At 44.5% G+C, this 20,821-nt stretch overlaps 1 protein-coding gene across 5 annotated transcripts in view; it reads right to left on the bottom strand.

Annotated features, from left to right (window-relative positions):
• Positions 1-7,576: 7,576 nt before the first annotated feature.
• Positions 7,577-20,821, bottom strand: part of Setx (senataxin) — a 57,821-nt gene continuing 44,576 nt past the window's right edge. For 2 of the 5 annotated variants that reach the window (XM_021156936.2, XM_021156939.2), the window contains 7 exons: positions 18,646-18,833; positions 17,778-17,870; positions 16,295-16,459; positions 15,511-15,678; positions 13,053-13,151; positions 12,426-12,513; positions 7,585-10,630 (listed from right to left, as the gene is read on the bottom strand). In XM_021156936.2, the coding sequence (XP_021012595.1) occupies positions 9,914-10,630; positions 12,426-12,513; positions 13,053-13,151; positions 15,511-15,678; positions 16,295-16,459; positions 17,778-17,870; positions 18,646-18,833 (1,518 nt within the window). In that variant the 3' untranslated portion in view covers positions 7,585-9,913. Of the gene's footprint in view, positions 10,631-12,425; positions 12,514-13,052; positions 13,152-15,510; positions 15,679-16,294; positions 16,460-17,777; positions 17,871-18,645; positions 18,834-20,031; positions 20,168-20,821 lie in introns of those variants that run through there. The other 3 variants (XM_021156942.1, XM_029470923.1, XM_029470922.1) reach the window with 3 other exon arrangements.

Genomic DNA, 20,821 nt, shown 5'->3' with positions numbered 1-20,821 from the left:
CTCTCTCTCTCTCTCTCTCTCTCTCTCTCTCTCTCTCATTGCTCCATTTGGTCAGAGAGAACCCAGTCTTTTATTTACTAAAACTACATTAATCAGATCTTTTGACTATTGTTAGTCATTTTCTAAAACACAAAGAGATCCATGGTTAAATAAATTCTAAAAATCCCAGATTTTACTCCCCACAACCCCTGATTCTTTGAAATAAAAACTAAACACAAAGCTTGCCCACAGTGTGTTCCTCACCGGCAGCTGGCACGGCTCCTGGGGTCTCCTGGTATGGTAGACAGCAGTCGTTCCAGTGACGTTTTCGTGTGAGAACAGAAAGATGGCAGCCGACGGAGGTTAAAACGATTCCTTACAGAGGTCTTCGAATCTATGCAAGCAGAGCAGCTGGCTCGCTCCGATCTCTAGGCACGGTCCTGCACGGTCCTGCACGGTCCTACACGGTCCTGCACGTAGCAAGGAGCAGGACCAACGCTTCATAAGCTTGAACATCATCTTTTAACTCTCCAGTCTTCTTTTCCTTATCCTAGCAATTCCATGGCCTCATGTCTGAAATTGACAACCTCTCTGTGAACGCAAACTCACCAGCCCAGCGTCCTTTTCCCTTAAGCCACACTCTCCTTCTAATATTGTTTTGTTTCATACACACACCTTCCTCCTACAAGATAAACCCATCTGTCTTTTTTAAAAATAGATTCTTCCTTCTTTTCCTATCTATGCCTTTTCTTCTCTATCCTTGAAGTCCCCAGGTTCATCCTAGCTAATTAATACAACAGTCATTGGATCAGAGGGTACATGAGTCTTCTCATATAATCCCAAGTTTAAGTTCAAGTCACATAATGAGCAGTTCTTACAAAGGGCCATGCAGGTTTTTATGACCTCTGTGGTTATGTTGTCTCGATCCTTTCCCATGGCCCTAAGGGCCAAGCAGAAGGAAGGCCTGTTCTCAACCCCCACAGCCTCATGACCACCTCATTCCTGAGAACCCATCTGTTTCATGTATTATGGAGTGATTAGCCCTGAGTAATGGGGGAAGTATATTCCCCAGAAAGAGAGATTGAAATTCAAGCACATAAATGAGACAGCATATCAGCTACAGGGTAACAGCAACCATCAGCATACTTGGGGGATCCACAGCCTGGCAATGATGCTCCAGGGGCAGGACCCCACCGTGTCCCAGCCTCTTCCACAGCCGTGCTGGACCTGACGCTTGGGCACTAAAGAGGCCCAGCCCTTCCACCTGCCCTACTCCTTCCCAAAGTGCATGCCACCCAGGACCAGAAAGACTCTGCAGGCCCCTGCCCACTGTGCCCAGGGATCCCCTGCTCCTGGACTGCCCTCTATGCAGCAGCCAGCCAGAACCCCCAGGGTTGGAACCTTTCTGCTTACTTCTTCATGGCTGGCCTGGAACCCATAGCCAACCTCCTTTCCAGCCCTGAGTTCGAGGATTACAGAGGTGAGGCTTGCTTCTTCTGTTTGCTCTCCTGCACGTTGGTAGATTGGGGCTTAGAACTAGGCAGGGGAGCCAGGCATGGTGGCGCATGCCTTTAATCCCAACACTCAGGAGGCAGAGGCAGGCAGATTTCTGAGTTCAAGACCAGCCTGGTCTACAAAGTGAGTTCCAGGACAGCCAGAGCTATACAGAGAAACCCTGTATATTGAAAAACAAACAAACAAACAAAAGAACCAGGCAGGGGACATTAGCAGGACTAATGGAGAGAGAGGTATTGATGGGACATTGGGGAACCAGGAAATGGAGGTCATAGGAAAGGAACTCCCAGTGGAGTTCAGAAAGCTGAAAGGCACAGATAGTCATGTGGCTGTCCTGGACCTCCCAAGTCCAGGGAAGCCCTCTGGCTGCTTGCATGGCCTACCTGCCTCTGCTGGTCCTACCCTGCTCAGCAGCATTCTCTGCCCCCATCTCTTCAAGGTTTTGCTAGACCCAAAAATCCTCAAAGAAGTGTGGAGAGGCTGCAGGAAGGCTATGAGGGTGAGCAAGGTTGTCTCTAAAGGTCCCAGGTCCTGGCTGAGACCTAGAACCTGGAGGTAGTGGAGGACTGGTCGAGGGACAGGTGACAGGGCTTCTAGAGCAGGCCAGGTTGACATGCTGGAATTGCAGTCTTGGAGGCAGCTTTGTCTGGGAAGTGCCTTTGGTTCCCAGAGGCTGGAGACCAGCTTCCAAGATCCCTGTGCATCCAGGAGAGGAATGATATCACAGATGGAGGCCCATATCCATCATGCCAGACATAAGAGGCACAGGCCTTTAATCCCAGCACTTTGTGAGTTCGAGGCCAGCCTGGTCTACAGAGTGAGTTCTAGGACAGCTAGGGCTACATAGTGAGGCCTTGTCTTGAATAAAATCCCCCATCATGCTATGACGTCATGCTGAGCAATCAGAACCACGTTTGGACTAATGTCTTGGGACTTCTTCCAGGGGGGCCTGAGTCCCTTTCACTGACTGACCTATGATCTAGAAGAGATGCAAGCTCTGCTGGGCATGTAGGAGAAATAGCACTTCAAGGAGACTGGAAGGAAGATGAGAAAGGGGGGAATTGTACCCTTAGGGCCTTTCCCACTGTATCCCCCCCTTCCCCCACCTGACATCCAATTCTACTCACTCTTCCCCGATCTCAGTTCTAGAAAGCTCCAGCAGGAGAACAGGTAAGTTTAGAGTGCCTGGGACTAGATCTTAGCTTGTAAACATTCTTCTCTAGGAAGAGAGGGGGTTCCAGAAAGTAAAGGTAGACTCCACAGCAGGGCAGACAGAAGCCCAGAGGCCAGCTGCTAGGGCCCTGGACCAGCAAGCTCAGAGGAGTCTTTACTAGAATGCGGACAGTCACGAACTCTTACCCAACATGGGTTCTTTCTCTTAAGACTGTACAGCAACCCTCAGAAATTATCATTAGGGCATGGAAAGAGTGATGGGAGGGTGGGTACTGGCACAGGCCAGGGGGACAGGAGGATGTTTCCACACTGCATGGGCCTGAGAAGCAACCAGCATTGACAATCACTAGCTGAATACTTCAAAAGAGCTGAAGAGAGCAGGACAGGGCCCTAGCCAGCAGGCATCACAAGGGATGAAAGTGCCTGTCACCCTGACATGGTCACTGCACACCATGTGCCTGTGCTGAAAGGTCATACAGATGCCATAAAAGGAGCCCAGTCCCTGCGAGGCACTAAGGGTCAGGAGGTGGCTCAGCGGGGAAGGGCGATTGCTGGTAAGCCTGACTGCCTCAGTTCAATCTCAGGAGCTACACGGAAGAACAGAAACAACTACAAATTGTCCTCTGGCCTCCGCAGGCAGCAAGTACTGGTGTGTGTGCATGCACACACAAAACACATAAAGTGCAATTGAAGGGCTGGAGAAGTGGTTCTGTGGTTGAGAGCACTTGTTGCTCTTGTGAAGAACCTGGGTTCGATTCCCAGCACCCACATGGCAGCTCACAACCACTTGGAACTCCCAACTCCAAGGGATTCAAGGCCTCTGTGAGCAGACATACATGTGGACATACTCGCTGCCCTCACCTCCATACTCACATCATTTTAAAAAACAGAAGATTTGAATTTCCAAATGAAAAATGTTTTTGGGGGGCTGGAGAGAATGGCTCAGTGGTTAAGAGCACCGACTGCTCTTCCAAAGGTCCTGAGTTCAAATCCCAGCAACCACATGGAGGCTCACAACCACCCGTAATGAGATCTGATGCCCTCTTCTGGTGTGTCTGAAGTCAGCTACAGTGTACTTACATATAATAAATAAATCTTTAAAAAAAAAAGTTAGGCTGCAAGTGGGATTTTAAAAAAAGAATGGTTTTTCAGCTTTTAGATGGATATATTAAATGACATTAAGGGCAGTGGTGGTGCTCCCCTTTAATCCCAGCACTCAGAAGGCAGAGGCAGGCAGATCTACAGAGGCCCAGCCTGGTCAACAGAGAGAATTCTAGGGCTACAGAGAAACCTGTCTCCAAAAACTGGCAAGAGGAGGAGGAGGGAGAGGAGGAGGGAGAGGAGGAGGGAGAGGAGGAGGGAGGAGAAGCAAATCCCCCTGTATAACCAAAGATGTGTCTAAAAAGGCACAAAGCACAAAACAATGCAGAACACAGGAAATGGACACAATGTATGATTCACACTGGAAACACACTGCTGCTAAAAGCCAAAGGGACAATGAGCACAGGAGAAAAATGAGCAGAGAATGTGAGCCCCACTCCCCCAGAAGAGGGGGGTGTACACTCTCAGCAGAAGCGTCGCCCTGCAGGCCTTGGGAGGGGTGTAGGGAGAGACAGAGCATCCTCCACTGCACTGGTATTAACCTGGAAGACTGCAGCACCTGGCCTTCACAAGGCTACAGGCAGAGTCTCACCCTGTGGAGAGTGGGGCTGTAGAACTGCATCCTCTAGACCAGGGGCGCTGAAATCCTCTCTACACCCAAACCCCTTACTGTAGAAAGTTTTTCATGGCCACCGGTATATACAAACCAAACATCTGGCTGGTGAGATGGATCAGTGAAAGGTACTTGATACCAAGCCTGACCACATACACACACACACGCACACGCACACGTAGTAAGTTTTAAAAAGAAACTGGTTAGGTAACTGTTGTGAGCAGCAGTTAAGAGTCCCTGCATCCTTGTCTGAAAGCTTACAAACTGCCTTGTAACTCCAGCTCCAAGGATATCTTTATCTAGTGCCACTAAATTCCACAAACACCTGCACTCACCTGCATATACTTGCCTTTCAGATGCACACAGATACACACAATTTAAAAGTTTAAATTTTAATAAAGGCAATAACCTTTACCATTAAAAAGTACAAAGAAGCTGGGCGTGGTGGCGCACGCCTTTAATCCCAGCACTTGGGAGGCAGAGGCAGATGAATTTCTGAGTTCGAAGCCAGCCTGGTTTACAGAGTGAGTTCCAGGACAGCCAGGGCTACACAGAGAAACCCTGTCTCAAAAGAAAAAACAAAACAAAACAAAACAAAACAAAAGTACAAAGAGTTAGGCAGGTAGGTGTCTTGGGGATGCCTCCAGCACTCAGAAGGCAGAAGCAGGTGGATCTCTGAGTTCAGCCTGACTTACACACAGAGAAAACTCTAGACCATAGAGGGAGACCCTGTCTTTAAAAGGGGAGGGAAATCTCCAGGGGTGTGGTGGAGTGCTGGCCTAGCATATGCCAGATCCTGGGTTCAATTCCCAGCAATGGGGGTTAATAAGAGGCAGGCAATGGAGGAAAAAAATGTAGAGTGAATGACTATGCAGAACACAAGTGCACACAGCTTCGGAAGTGCGAGAGACTGTCTCCATGTTTTTATACGGATGTCCAGGCCCAGAGTGTCCAAACCAAGAGCAAACCCTCAGGAAAACCAAAGGTTCTGAAATGATGTGGACTCTGGTGGAAGGATCCGTTGGGCCATTTTAGTTTCCTCCCTTGGCCCTGCTGCACTGACTGCCCCAGGGAACCTCCCATCTGAACAGAAACTGGTTTCCCACTGACTTTTCTTGGAGGGCTACATCCAGAACCTCAGAGATGACCCCCATGGATCCCCTTATTCCTGCTGACTCTGTGGGAGCCAGACTCCAAGGCTCTGCTATAGAAACACCCGAGAGCTCGATCTTCAAAAGCTGCACCCAAAAAACATCAGAAAATGGGCGGGGGGCAGGGAGAGACAACAAAAGCAATACTTTTTTAAAAGTATCCAGGCCGAAGGCTCCCACTTGTAGCAGAAAAAGACAGCCATGTTTCAGGCCTCCGTGGCTTCAGATGCCACTGGAGAACTCCACTCACATTCCACAGCAGAAGCAGATAACTCAGGTCCCTTGTGTGCAGAAACTGCCTGTCGTGCTCACAACACTGTAAATTCTCTTTAAGTTCAAACTAAATCTTATGTTGCTCCCTGAATTATTTATTCCTCTATGAATAGTGAAACCCAGGGAGTGGAATGACTGTGCAATTGTGGATTGGTACAGAGAGGGATGCCTGGCCACTTCAATCACTGACAGCTACTGACAAATTCCAGATGAAGGGGCCATGGCATAGTGCTCATCATCCCATTGGGCAAATTTATCATCACCCTCCCTTCTTCCCTGTGATCTCCAAGTGGACCCTGGGTACAGCAAGATGTGGAAAACAGATTAAGTGTCCTTTAAGTGACATCATTCTGTAAGCTACTGTGTGTGTTCTGAGTATCTATGGCCACTCGCAATGACCTGACTTGCACATGGATGTGCCGTGCCTCCTCTGCCATTTCCAGGAGTTCCTGTCTCAAGTCACTGCCCATGTGTAGTCTCCACCTCCCAGCCCCAGCCTAGTGAACTTGCTGTAATCTATAGGATGTCCATGTGGCAATGGAGACACTCATAACCTTACCCAGATTCCAAAGTGCCACACCACCTCCAGTAAGGAGCTGTGTGACAAGTTCCACAGGCTGAGGTGTTTGACCTCAAAAAGGGGAGGCCTCCTGGAACTGGTTGTGGAACTCTTCGCAAGAGAAAAATTACTGAGCATGGTTCTCTTGGCTACTTAGCTGTTTTATGTTTTCTATTCCTTTTCCTATATATGAGATGTTCCTGATAGCCTAGGCCAAGATCTTAAGCGAGTATTATGGCTACAAAACCATCCCTTGAAATGGAGTCACTAACCATGGCCTCATCTCTGGGAAAACCAGCGCCTCACTTTACAAATCATGTATAAGAGTATTGATAAATATTAAACTTTCCCGACAATAATATTTGATATGGCTGCACCTGTGTCATCGGAAGTAGGTTTTGGTATCTTGTTTAAGAAAGCCTTAGTTAGGGCTGGTGAGATGGCTCAGTGGGTAAGAGCACCCGACTGCTCTTCCGAAGGTCCAGAGTTCAAATCCCAGCAACCACATGGTGGCTCACAACCATCCGTAACGAGATCTGGCGCCCTCTTCTGGAGTGTCTGAGGACAGCTACAGTGTACTTAAATAAATAAATCTTAAAAAAAAAAAAAAGAAAGCCTTAATTATAAAGAATTAAAATCGTTTAAATTTATGCTTTGAAGAGTTACAGAAGAACAGGAAGTAGAGGTTAAATAGTAACATCATAAAAAGGCACTAGCTTTTTCTTGGGAATTTGCCACTAGCCTTAGATGATTTTTGTATTTTGATGTACTAAATGATCATAACAATATCCATTCTACCTGAATGTTTTTCTGAAAATACCTTTTTTCTGAAGTTGTAAGACTTGGAGGATATTTCATATTTTGATGTACCAAATGATTACTGTTATGACTGTTCTATTTCACTGCTCCACTGAACACACCTTTTCAGAGCTGTCACACCTGTTTATGTATAAAAACCCTTGAGAGCTGCAAAATCCACTCAGATCCAGACTGCCTCTGTGCTTGTTTCTGTTTGTCATCACCGAATCCTTACCCACCTGACCTTGAGAAACCCACATCCCAGGGACCCCCATACCCAGCCAGGGTGGTCCATGGCACCAAAGGACCCCAAGGATGAGGAGCGTGGGACTGAAGGGGAGTGAAGACAAGGAGCTGGCAGGGGGAGGGTCTTCCAGCCTTAACCTAGCAGCACAGAATACTTCTAACCCAGGCCAGTTTTCTTGTTTGTTTTTATTTCTGCCATTTTCTCTTAAATTTTAGGTTTTAACAAAGATAATAGGTTTACTATTTGCCAAAATCCAGTTATGAATCCAGAGCATACAAAACACAAAGCTACAGAAAGATTCCCAAAATGCACAAGTAATTTTTAGAAAATAGTTTAGCACACTCTTGTTATAAAACACATTTACAGGAGATTATTCACATGTTTTTGTTCAAATTTACTCCTGATAATTCATGAAAACATAACTGGACAAACTGTGGTAAATCAAGAGAGAAGCAAAGTAAGACAGGTATAATATATTCAGCTTGAAATAACATTTGACAGTAGTCAGGGCATGTTCTTTTAACCACAGCAAGGACAGAGTGACCTTTTCATCTTGTCAGGGTTAACCATTTCTGACAGCACTGTCAGGAAAGGCCACTTGACACAGCAAACACTTTCTGCAAATACCTTTACCATCTGGAATAAATAAGGTTTCAGATCTAATGTTATGCAACTACATTCTGCTGAGAGACAGTTCTAAGGCAAGGTCTGCTTGCTGAGAAGGAAGATCCCTTGGCCAGAGTCTAATCCCAGCAGCCCTTACATTCACAAAATAAGCAGGCTGCAATACAAATTCCAATACTCGGATGTGGCTAGCCATGAGCCAGCAGATAAACACACAATGTCCTACAACATACTCATCGGAGAGCAGCCAACTACATGTTTTGGAAAATCTTCTTTTTACAAACATATTTCTTGGGTCTTTAGAGTGGGAAACGTCCTGGCTATTGCTGTTGTTATTCCCCTCTCAGAAGCACACTTTTGGCTAAACTGAGCACTTCTCACAGATACTAGGAAAGAAAATTTCAAGTGACAGTGAGGTTTCCTGCCAATGTCATATGCAGGAGCTTACTGAACCCCTGCCCTAGCCAGAGCAAGATTTCTTTCCCACTTAGCTGGGGACATCCAGGAGGCTGAAGTGCTCTGAGAAGGTGCTCACTCCCCAGCTTTACAAGTATTCAACAGATATTAGGGTTCATGTCTGGGCACTAGCAGAAAGAGATCAGGAAACTCAAGTGTTGAAACTTGGCAAAATACAGTTTTTTCAAAGCTCTTAACAAACAAAACCTCCTTCAGCAGAATTTCTAACACAAAACCCTTGTGTAAGAACAGATGGAAAAAACCCCTCTTAACAGCGAACACTAAGTTTTAGGGCTGTCTTCGTGCCCCAAGGCAGCTAACGGGCTGTGCACACAGTAGTTACCAGAGACCTCACACTCACATGCCCTTCTACATAGAGACTGGTTAAACAGCCCTCCCACCCTTGTCCTGACTGACTTCCAGGCCCCTCTGCTTTCCTCTCACAACCACACCAGGTCTGATGGAGTCCAGTGCCTGCAGTGACCCAACACAGACTGCACTTTCATCTACCTACTGGATGGTCCAGCAGCCTAGACAGCTGCTCTTCTTTCTCATGGAGTTTCTCTCCTGCCTGAGATATGCTATCTGCTCTGCCCCTGTTTAGCTCCCATGGGATCCCTTGAAATGCATCCTTTTAAATTTTCCTGGCAACCCTCAAGTCTTCACAAGCATCCTAAATGGACTCTTCCAGGCCAAGCCAACCAAGCCAGCACAAATCCTCCATTTGCTAAGCTGTCTACAATTCCCCAGTTACACCAACCTCACCAAACATTGGAAGCATGAATGACCATTCAAGAATTGTTCTTCCGTTTTAAGAAGGGAAAGATATTTAGCCAGAAAACCTATACACCAATATAGGTAAATGAACTTGTCACAGTGATGCCCTGTGCCAAGCTGCCTTGTTTCAAAGTGCACTTATGAGCACAACTCCCAATGTGCTGCTTTCTAAAAGCCTAGGAAACCCCAGCTCAAGACACTAGCTACTTGTTCAAACTTGGCTAACTCCCAGTACTGAGGCTGTTAAACTTGTCTACCACACAATGGTTGAAAGGATCTGTCTTCCTCTCTCTCTTTAAATAGGAAGTTTGCTCTGTTGGACCAGTGCTTTAGGCTGAGGCAGGAAGTGTGGTTTACACTGTAAAAGGATCTACATTTGCTATATGGATTCAGTTTAACCTTTACAACGAAAGCTCCCAATGTTTTGAATTTCTGACCTCAAGAACAAGATTACAGGCATACAAATGCCCTCTCCAAGTGTATACAACTGGCAAAAAGTACTGAAAACAAGACCAACAAACAGACCAAGAATTAGAAGTTACTTCCATCCTCTAACAGAGACCCTTCAAGGGAAACAAAGACAAAGCCCAGCTTCTCAGTAGGGTACCACTAGCTGGCCTGTGGACAAGTCTCCTCACCAGGTGCTACTATAGAAATTGTCTCCTCTTGGCACTGCTGTCATCCAGCCTCCTCCTGTCCCAGTCAGTGCTTCTCAGCACATGATGAGTCATAGAGCCATGCCTCCCCTGCTCTCCACTGAAGGCCCTGGGCTCTCTTCTGTGGCTGAGCCCAGCATCTGGGTCACTGTACTTCCTCTTACTTGTGGAGGCGGCAGCAGCAGGGTGAGCAGGTGGTGGCTCAGCCTGTATAGGTGACCTGTGGCTGCCCAGAGGAGCAACGATGGCAGTGGATGGCGGCACAACAAAACCTAGGTTCTGGAAAACCACAGGCTCTCCCAAGAGATGAACTACCCTGGGGAGCTGGGGGCTAACGGGCTGTGGATCCTTCAGGAATGTTCCCTTGGCTTCAGCATCCAATCTCCTGAGTAGTCGTGGATCTCGAAGTCGGTCTTGAAGAAGTGGCCTTTCAGGTCCCTTTGAAGTGACAGTATCAGAGGGTGTGTGATACAAAGAAGCAGCAAAAGATGTTGTGGCAAGTCCACTGTCCAGCCTGTTGCTGGGCAAGCCACCCTGGGGTCTGGGTGCCTCCGGGGCAGTGGCTGGGGGATGGGTCAGACTCCTCTGTAGCACAGGCTTCAGTTTCAGAATCTTCATTGCGTCATGTCTATAGTTTGGGTCACAGGTCTTAATAATGGCCCCACGCTTCTGAGCATCCTGAATCAGTTCATACCAATGCTGGTTTTCCTGAAACAAAGAGGAGTAAAAAAAAAAAAAAAAAAAATCACACCCTACAGAAACACTCATTTTGCTGGAAAAGCATGTGGGCCCAACTTCCATTTCTGAAGGAATAAATATAGTCTGATAAAACAGACTCAAAAATTCACCACTCAGAAGACAAGAGTGAAGGAGGCACTCAAACGACCAGTCTTAAGGAGTCATGATCTTTAAAAGCCAAGGCTGGTGACAGCTGCACAGAAACTTTACTCGCATCCCTACCATCCTTGCCACACAGTAAGATGTCCTCCTACAGACCTGCTCTGCCAGGCTATTGAAATTTATGTCACTTAAAATTAAATAAGATTAAAGCTACAGTCCTTCTGCTGCATCAACCCCACAAGTGTACAACGACTTCATTTCTCTAGCTGCTACTGCAGTAAGCATCCTGCTGACCTATACTGACCTACATGGCTGACATTTTAACAGTTAAGACTTGGTTTCCGAAGGCAAATTCCTGACCACACAAGATTGCTCTTGAAGGAAACCCACAGCATTTATTAAGCTTCCCAAAGGCCTCCCAAGCCCCAAAGGACTACTGAGGGAAGATTAGGAGAACTCTTAACCCCTGAGCATCCCTCCAGAACCCTGAATCTTTCTATTTTATTCTTCTCTTGCTTAAATTGCATGTATGCTGCTGGGGATGGACTCAGGGCCTTATACCTGCCAGGCAAGTGTTATATACCACTGAGCTGTCCCCAGCCCCATCAGTAAGGGTTTATAATTTATTTCTGTGTTCTATGTGTTTATGTCAGTGAGCAAGACCTTTCAGAGACCTGGAGCTTGAGTTACAGGCAGTCGTGAACCATCCAACGTGGGTGTTGAGACCCAAACTCCTGTCCTCTAGAAAGGCAGTAACCACTGAGCCATGTCTCCAGCCCCCATGACTTTATTTTAAAATGTCAATGTTTATGTTAGAAACAATCTTTTAGCAATATTTACACTCAAATTTTGTTTTTCCTTATCAACTTAAAGCGAGACATAAAACAAGCTTTTACAGCTTCTTTAAGAGGGTACACAAACAACACGAGCTAAAAACCACAATGTAGGTAAGAGATGGGAAGGAGATGCATTTGAATGCTCTTGCTTGCTATTAACAAAACAGGGAAGAAAAACAAGCAAAATTGGCTTCTCTCCTCAGAGGACCACTTTTTAAAACACCAAAAAGTTACTGGGTTGGCAAGAGAGCTTTAAAAGATAAAGTTCACAGCAAAAACTTGGAAAGCACCAATCCACTGTAACCCCTAGACGAGCTGAGCAGCAAGCATACACTCCCCTGCTCCCTGCCACTGGCTTCACTCATAGCATTTCCCCACTAAAAATACAGAACACTATGCTTCATTCCAAGAACCCCTGCAGCAGAAAAGCTCTGGGGCAGACCTCTCCTTGTAACCCACATGCCCAAAGTCCTCCATGTCTCTGCACTCTCTCTGAAGAAGCTGCTCACATGCCCACACCACTGTTTGCTAAACGCTGTCCTAGCACTTTCTGTGTAGATTACACACCTTCTTTGGTCTTGTCACCGATACACAACAGGGTTCAGACAAGTGTACATACCTGAGCTTTGGGCTAAGTTTGTACATACATAAAAGCTCACAGCCAAGTAGCTGAAAGACCTAACAACCTTTATTTTGTAACCAAGAAATCATTTCCATTTTGATGAAGAAAAAAAAAATCTGTAATAGGCAACAGCAGATAAAATTTTAAAACTCCCTGTAGTTCCCCCACAGAAAAATTCCCTGTAGTCCCCACAGAATGTACCTACCACCAGAGTCTTCAAATGTCCAAGGATAAAGAGGCTATACTTGGCTCGTGTAATGGTGACATTCAATCTCTGCAAACTTGCCAGGAATCTATGCAACAACAACAAAGTTACTTCTGTGAGCTCCCAGGGTATGCCTGTCTCTGGCGCAGGTATCCGGATTACAAGACGCAAACCATCACACATGGCTTTTACATGGGTACTGGACAGTCACACTTAAGTCTTTATGCTTGTATGGTAAGCACTTTACTAAACAGGGCCATCTCAATGGCCAGCTATCACACAGACTTAAACCAATGGTTCTCAACCTGTCTAACACTGTGACCTCTTTACACAGTTCTTCATGCTGTGGTGACCCTCAAACATAAAATTATTTTTGTTGCTACTTTGTAACTGGAATTTTGCTACTGTTGTGAATCATAATGTAAATTATCTGATATGATGGATATCTGATATGTGACCCCTGTGAAAAAGGGTCATTTGATATCCCTAAAGAGGGCGTGACCCGAGGTTGAGAACCACTATTTTAAACAAAAGGAATAAAACAATGATGGCTCGGGCTAAGAGCAGTCACTGGTGGATCTAGACAGCTGCTTCTCAACAAGTGACGATGCAATGTGAACTACTTACCCTATTGAGCCTTGCACAGCACTTGCCCTGACACAGGTAACAATGATACAGTCTTTCTGCCGGCCCTGGAAGGCATCTACCGTGTCCACTTCTGCAGGTCTGTTTATAAAAGGCACAAAGTTTACTAAACCATTTAAATTATGAAATACATGCACAAAGGCAGTATTTAAAACTCTTCATTGGATGCCAGGCAGTGATGGCGCACACCTTTGATCCTAGCACTTGGAGGCAGAGGCAGAGAGACTCTGTTTGAGGCCAGAGTATATTCCAGGATAGCCAGGACTACAGAGAGAAAAACCCTGCCATGAAAACCAAAAACCGAATGTCCCGAGTTGTAAGGTTCGTTGTATGTTCCAGACAGGACAGTATCTTCAGATATGCTTCTGAGGTCAGCATAACATCATTCTTTTCATGACATCTTCTGAAACACAATTCTTAGTGTTTATGAAGTCCATAAGAAACCATCTCCTAGTCTGAGGCTATACATATTTGTATGTATGTTTCCTTAAGCCTTTCAGAGTCATCTATAGCTTCATCAGCTTGACGACTTCTGTCAGAGGCGGGTGGAATTCTGGTAGACAAAGTACCAGTCTTCTCTGAGTACAGCCACTGGGGCTGTGTCTTCTTATCCACGACCTTCTTTCCGTGTGCTGGGTATTTAATTTTTTCTTGTAACATGCTTTGTAGCTTCCAGTGGATACATCTTATACTACTACTGGTCTTATTTACTTCTAAGTATTTTATTACTTTTGGTGCTATTTATTATAAATAGAATGTTTTTAACTTCTTGAGCAGACTATTCACCGACAACCACTTTTTACATATTGATCCTGTGTTCTTACAAGTCTCTTAAAGTGTTAACCCTAAGAGCTTCTTTATGTAGCTTCATTAACTGGATCTATATATAACCATGCTGAATTATTTATAGACTTACACACAACAAAGTCTTGCTTTGGCTAGAGTGTCTATTGCAATGGACAACAGAAGTAGTAAGAACAAATGTCCTCCGTGGTCTACAGGAAAGACTGCTGAACCATGACAGATCACTGTTACCTGTGTGTTTTCTATAGACAATCAAGTTATGAAATTTTCTCTGTACTCCTAATAGTTTTTTCTGTTGTGAAAGATAGGCTTTGTTAATTTTCTGTCATCTGTTAGATTGAGAAGGCGACCCACATGCCATACTAATTGTTTGTTCCTTAAGATACAGTTTCCATTCAGAAACCTAGGGTGGCTTCAAGCTCATTATGTCTATCCTGCACTGTATTCCCAAGTATGGAGGCTCCAAGAGTGAGCTGCCAACTCTTGCTTCCTTCTCTTATTCCAGCAATATAGTTAACCAACACTGCACTGGGATAAATTTCATGTGGTCATGATATACAGTCCCTTAATATGCTCTGGATTCAGTCTGCAGCTGTCCATTTAGCATTCTTAAATCTGCAATCATTAGTGTTATCAGTCCTGTGGCTCTTGTAACACCTTCTCTGGTTTGGTGTCATAAAAAAAAAAAAATTACAGTGTCCTCGGAGCCAGCAACATGGTTCAAAACGTGTAAGGTAGCTTGCCACCAAGCCCGATGACTGGAGTTCTATCCAGAACCAATTACTGAAAGTTGTTCTCTGACCATATGCACATCATGGTGTACCTGCCTTACATAAATTAAAAAAAGAAAACCAGGAAGTGTTCCTAATTAGGCTTTTGTCAAGTCCTAAGTATTACTGGCTTTTCTGTTGTTTTCACATAGGGTATTACCTATGTAGCCCAGGTAGGTCTAAAACTCTAGCTCCTCCTGCCTCAGACTCCATAGTGCAAGGACTGCAGACACACAGCTGTGTTAGTGCTGACTGTGGATTGACATTTGGCGGAACTCAGCAGTCAAGTCTAACCTGTTTCTCAGGTTTTGGTTACTACACTGAGAGGTGTGCTAGATAGATAGATATAGAAAGATAGAGAGACAGAATCTCCAGATTTTTAAAATTTTCTCTAAAGTCAGTTGTGTGTGTTTCTAGAGAAGAAACTTTAAAAGTTGTTAGTTTGGTATTCTATCTTAGGAGTAACAGTGCATTGTGGAAAGGCCACAAGCAGCAGCTTGAAAGCACATACTTTCTCAGACAGCCTGGAAGCCAGCGAACCCCAAAAGATCCCCATCTCTGCCCGAGTCAGAGCTGTGCTTACAAAGAAGCAACCCTCAGCTTGTTGTCTAAGTACTGAGATCTGAACTCTGATCTTTATGATTGCAATGCAAGTGCTCTTAACCACTGAGCCATCTCTCTCCAGACTGTTTTGTTGAGATGGGGATCACATAGCCCAGGTCAGCCTTGAACTCACTATGTAGCAGAATATAATGATTAGTATTAATAGTCAACTTGGTAAAACCTGTACTAGCCTAAGAAATGGGTTGGGGGCATGTCTCTGGGGGTTATTTATTGGTGGTGTTAGTTGAGTTGGGAAAACCCACCCAGTGTGGGTGGCACCATTCTCTAGGCTGGAGATCCCGGACTGTGTAACAGTGGAGGAACCGAGCTCATCACTAGCATGCATACATTCACTGATCTTCTGCTGCTGCTGCTTGGATGCTTCAGAGTCTTGCTGCCTTGATTCCCCCATCATGGTGGGCTGTAATAAACTGTGAGGTGAAATAAATCCTTTAATGTTTTTGTCAAGAATTATTTTGTCACAGTAACGGGAAAAGAAACTACGGTACCAAGGATGACCTTGACTGATCGTCCTGCCTCCACCTTCCAAGTGCTGGAGTTAAATGTTTCTCACCAAACACCTGACACTGACTTTCCAGATTTTTTTTTTTTTGTTTTTTTGTTTTTTTGTTTTTTGAGACAGGGTTTCTCTGTGTAGCCCTGGCTGTCCTGGAACTCACTCTGTAGACCAGGCTGGCCTCGANCTCAGAAANCCGCCTGCCTCTGCCTCCCGAGTGCTGGGATTAAAGGTGTGCGCCACCACGCCCTGCTAGACTTTACAGATTTTAATCTTTTAGTGTAGAGATAAGGAGACAAAACCACAATCTTAGTAGGGCCTGGTGGCTGAGGCAGGAGGACAGCAAATGGGAAACTTACAGACATGATCACAAAAATAATAAAAAGACTGGGCAATATAACAGAGATGTTAGAGCACGTGCCTAGAATACAAAGACCCTGATTCAACCCCAGTCCCCCAGCCCCCCAGTCCTGTTAAGAAATAACCTAATTCAACCTAAATACCAGAAATAACATGTAAAAATACGTCACCCTTTCTTATCAAATTCTTTCTCCAAATCCTTCTGGATCATCGTCTTCTGAGCCTTGTAATGGGTTATTATGCCAATATTTCGGAAGGAAATATCTTTTCTTTTCTCTTTAATAAGTTTAATTATTTCCATCACCAACTTTATTTCTTGAACATTTATATATGAGCTTTAAAAAGATGAAAAAAGACAAGGTGTCAAATCTCACAGCAGTCTAATTGCTCACTAATTCTAGTTAGTTCCCATTACATTAAAGAGTATGCATAGGTGTTTTTCCCTCTAGTCAGGCAGCAATATCAAGAAGATATAATAGAGATTTATATACATATGAGTAACTATAAATAACTGTCCAATCCATAAAGTGGTTGTAAGGAAGAAATCTGTAGTCAGCTAAATTTAAACCAATAAACCACAAAGCTGAAAAGATGTCACCCAGACAACTAAACATTAACAACATAACCCACTAGGGCTGAATGGCATGAAAGCCACCTCATTATCCTCTCTGCTGGCTCCATATCCTGTTCTCACAGTCCATACCCCAACGTGTGTGTCCTTTCATTGCCAAGTAAGTAGATCCAACCATTACCAACACGGGCCCTTGTTCCCCTAAGGATTAACACCCAATAACTACTGTCATGCTTTCAGCCATGCTACACTGTAACATCCCAGGAAGATAGCTCCTTCTCCTAGACCTTCTTTATTTGTCAGGTTAAGACTCTATCAAGTTCCTTGCTGCTTTCTGGTCCTATAATGTGCTTGGGGTTAGGCTCTTCGTCTTCTGCTCTACTCTTGAAGACCATATGAACCTCTTTATTTTTTTTTTTTTTTTTTTTTTTTTGTTTTTCGAGACAGGGTTTCTCTGCATAGCCCTGGCTGTCCTGGAACTCACTTTGTAGACCAGGCTGGCCTCGAACTCAGAAATCCGCCTGTCTCTGCCTCCCGAGTGCTGGGATTAAAGGCGTGCGCCACCACGCCCGGCTTCTTTATTTTTCACTGCAAGGAATATTCTATCTAGACCCATTTCCAATTCTCACTTTAGAATCTGTGGGGTTTTGTTTTGTTTTTTCACATTTTCCACATAACAGGGTAGTCTTTATGCACATGTTCACAAACAATACCTCCAGGCTGTTAAACTCCTCTCTTCAGAGCAATCCTTGGCATTCCTGATATATCTGCTACCTAGCAACACACCACCCACCTGCACTTTGCTATCATTTTATAGGTACCCAACACAATCCTTCACAACTCAAAATTTCAAGGACTATCTGGCTCATGCCTATGAAATCACAATCATCAACTTTTGATGGGGTCTCTCAGTTATGACCGTTCAAGGACTTACTGGTCACCTGAGAGTACTGACCAATTATACAGAAAAGAGGAAGCTATCAACACAGATACCTTGGTACTGGAGAGACATGTATGGGAAAAGCTTATAACCTAATGATTCTGAGACCATTACTGGAGAATGAAGGAAGACAAAAACATACTCATTATCCCGTTGTTCTGAACCATCTCCAACATCAAACACGAGGTAGGGCTGAAATGGCCACTCTGATGAGCATCGAATGGATTCAGTCAATCTATAGAAAAGCAATCATATTCAGAAAATATGCTCTAAAGCACACATTTTATCAATATCTTCTTCTTTTATTTTCTGTGTGAGACAGAACCAGGAAAAAGAGATTAAGAGGTCTTCTTTCACAAATGCATAGCAATGAAAAGTCTAAACTAGATCTTATTTCCATTCTGGTACCAAGGAAGATGATCTATACAATCATGACTCAAAAACAGCTCATAACAAAGTACAGGAAACATACAGGGCTAGAGAAACAGGGAGCAGCCTCCAGGGAGCGCAAATGCACAAACAAGGCTAAGAGCCTGGCTTCAGTCCCTAGCACCACAGACAGGCCATGAAGTCACCAGTGATTATATGTGGGTTATAGTAAACATGGTGATTCTCCCTTCCCCACTTTTTTCAAACAGTTTTCTTTGTGTAGCGCTGGCTAGGCCCTCAGATCCACTTGCCTCTGCCTCCCGTGTTAAGATCAAAAGGTATGTGCCACTACCCTGCCCCCTCTTTTTTCCCCCCAATCTATCTGCATTTCATATAGTCAAAATAGCACAATGATTCAAGGTAAGCACCCTTCCTTCCCCTAACCCCAAGCAGGGTCTTACTCTGTAGCCTTGGCTGCTTTCAACAACTCTCACCAACCTTCCTGCTTCTGCTTCCCATGGAATAGGATCACCTGCATTGGCCAACACAGCCAGCCTGGTTTATGCTTTTTATGCCAAGACATTTTCATAAGCAGCTAAAGCTTCCCAAAGGACAAGCTTATAAGCTTACAGGACACCCACCTATTTGTCTTCAGGTTTTTGTTATAAATGTAATTAGAAGGGAAGAGACATATGTCTGGATGCATCCTGTACTGAATGGTAAGCTGTAACACCGGCAGCCTGCCAATCATGTTCTGCTCGACATTCTCTTCCAGCAGCTTGCAGAATCGTGCCATCATTGACTGGTCATAGCCATACTCCTGTGCTTTCTGAGAAGAAAAGAGTCATTTGTAAGAGTTTATACCTGGGGGCTTGGGAGGAGGGCTTGGGGCACTGGTGATGCAAACCTTTAATCCCAGCACTCAGGAGGCAGAGACAGGTGGATATCAGTTTGAGGCCAGCCTGGTCTACAGAGTGAGTTCCAGGACAGCCAAGATACTCACAGAGAAACCCGGTCTTGAAAAACAGTAAGAGGTTTTTTTGGGTTTTTTTTTTGTTTTTAGTTTTAAACAAGTCCCCACTATTGTAAGAACTGATATTCCAAAACAAATGTGTCAAAGTTCAGGTGGCATGTTTCTGATGCTGATCCTCAGGGAGCTGTGACCCTTGACTGTAAGGTGAGATGATCTCTTTAGAAAAGTGCTATGAAAGAGGTGAGGGTGTGAATGACCACACCCCAAAGCTCTTCTGACAGGACCAAGAGGCCACCTGAATGAACAATAAAAGAAGCACAAAAACTTAACATAGGTTTGTGAGGGCACGAAGATTTGTTAAAAATCTAAGTGTTGTGTGTCACTACAAGGAAGCCTGTGCACAGTGATTTCTTCACAGACCTGTGGTGCCGAGTACTAATACTATAAAGTCAGGAAAGAGCAAACCTAAACCAGTAAACTGATTTTAAAAGCCAAGTAGTGGGTTATAACATCAGCATGCAAAAGTGACCCAAACAAATGAGAAAAATTGCCCATGTTTTCACAGTTTGCTATATAATTTTCAACGACAGTATCAAAGATAAAAATCGCATAACCTGGAAATTAAAATATGCTCTAAAACCTGTACACCAGAATATGGTCATGCTAATGGCGATACTCACTATGAAGACGTGCACAGTACGAATAAGCCTGTTACACAAACTTCCATAGTGAAAGTAAAGCATTGTGTACCCTAACATTTATGTACACGTTTGTGTTCATTTTATGTATACAAGCTTGTATAACTAAACAGTTGTGAAGAGACACCTGGCAGTTTAATCTATATCTCCCCAAGTTTACTCAATGTAGCCCCAAATCCAATTTTCCAAATTCATTTTTTGTTTTGTTTTGTTTTCGAGACAGGGTTTCTCTGTATAGCCCTGGCTGTCCTGGAACTCACTCTGTAGACCAGGCTGGCCTCAAACTCAGAAATCCGCCTGCCTCTGACTCCCGAGTGCTGGGACTAAAGGCGTGGGCCACCACGCCCGGCTCCAAATCCAATTTTAAATCTCTCTGGGAAAAGTAGAAAAATAATTTATACAACATAATAGACGTTCTTAAGAAGACAGAAAAAGTGAGTCAAACTTACAAATTTGTACTTGATGACATAAAAAAGGCTGTCCCTGAGGTGGCTGGAAAAAAAGCCAATTCCATATGGAGTTTTAACTGCTCTTTTAAATACAAACCCCCACATATATACATAGGCATATATCCATCTATCTGTCTAGTTATCTATCTATCTTAAAACCACTGCTTACTCCATTCTGTAACTCAATACTGTCTACCACCCACTAAGCACCATGAGTGTAATAAGGACTTTGTTTTTTTATCATCACAACCTCCACACCTACACTAGTGCCTGCCTGAGATGGCTGTGGTAATGTATCCTTACAATCCTAGCACTCAAGAAGCTGAAAAAGAAGGATCACTGAGTTCAAATCAAGCCTGGGCTACAGAACAAGTTCCAAGCCAGCTCAGGCTACATAAGCAAAACTATCCCCACAGTAATTATCTCCAGGGAATGACGGCTTAAAAGAAAAGCCGGGGGCCCCCAATGGAGAAGCTAGAGAAAGTACCCAAGGAGTTAAAGGGATCTGCAACCCTATAGGGGGAACAACATGATGAACTAACCAGTACCCCGGAGCTCGTGTCTCTAGCTGCATATATATCAGAAGACGGCCTAGTCGGCCATCACTGGAAAGAGAGGCCCATTGGACTTGCAAACTTTATATGCCTCAGTACAGGGGAATGCCAGGGCCAAAAAGTGGGAGTGGGTGGGTAGGGGA

Source organism: Mus caroli, chromosome 2 (assembly GCF_900094665.2).
Source record: "Mus caroli chromosome 2, CAROLI_EIJ_v1.1, whole genome shotgun sequence".
In the NCBI taxonomy this organism is placed as follows: domain Eukaryota; kingdom Metazoa; phylum Chordata; class Mammalia; order Rodentia; family Muridae; genus Mus; species Mus caroli.
The sequence above is the reverse complement of the archived record's forward strand: the minus strand, read 5'-3'. Positions and strand labels throughout refer to the sequence as shown.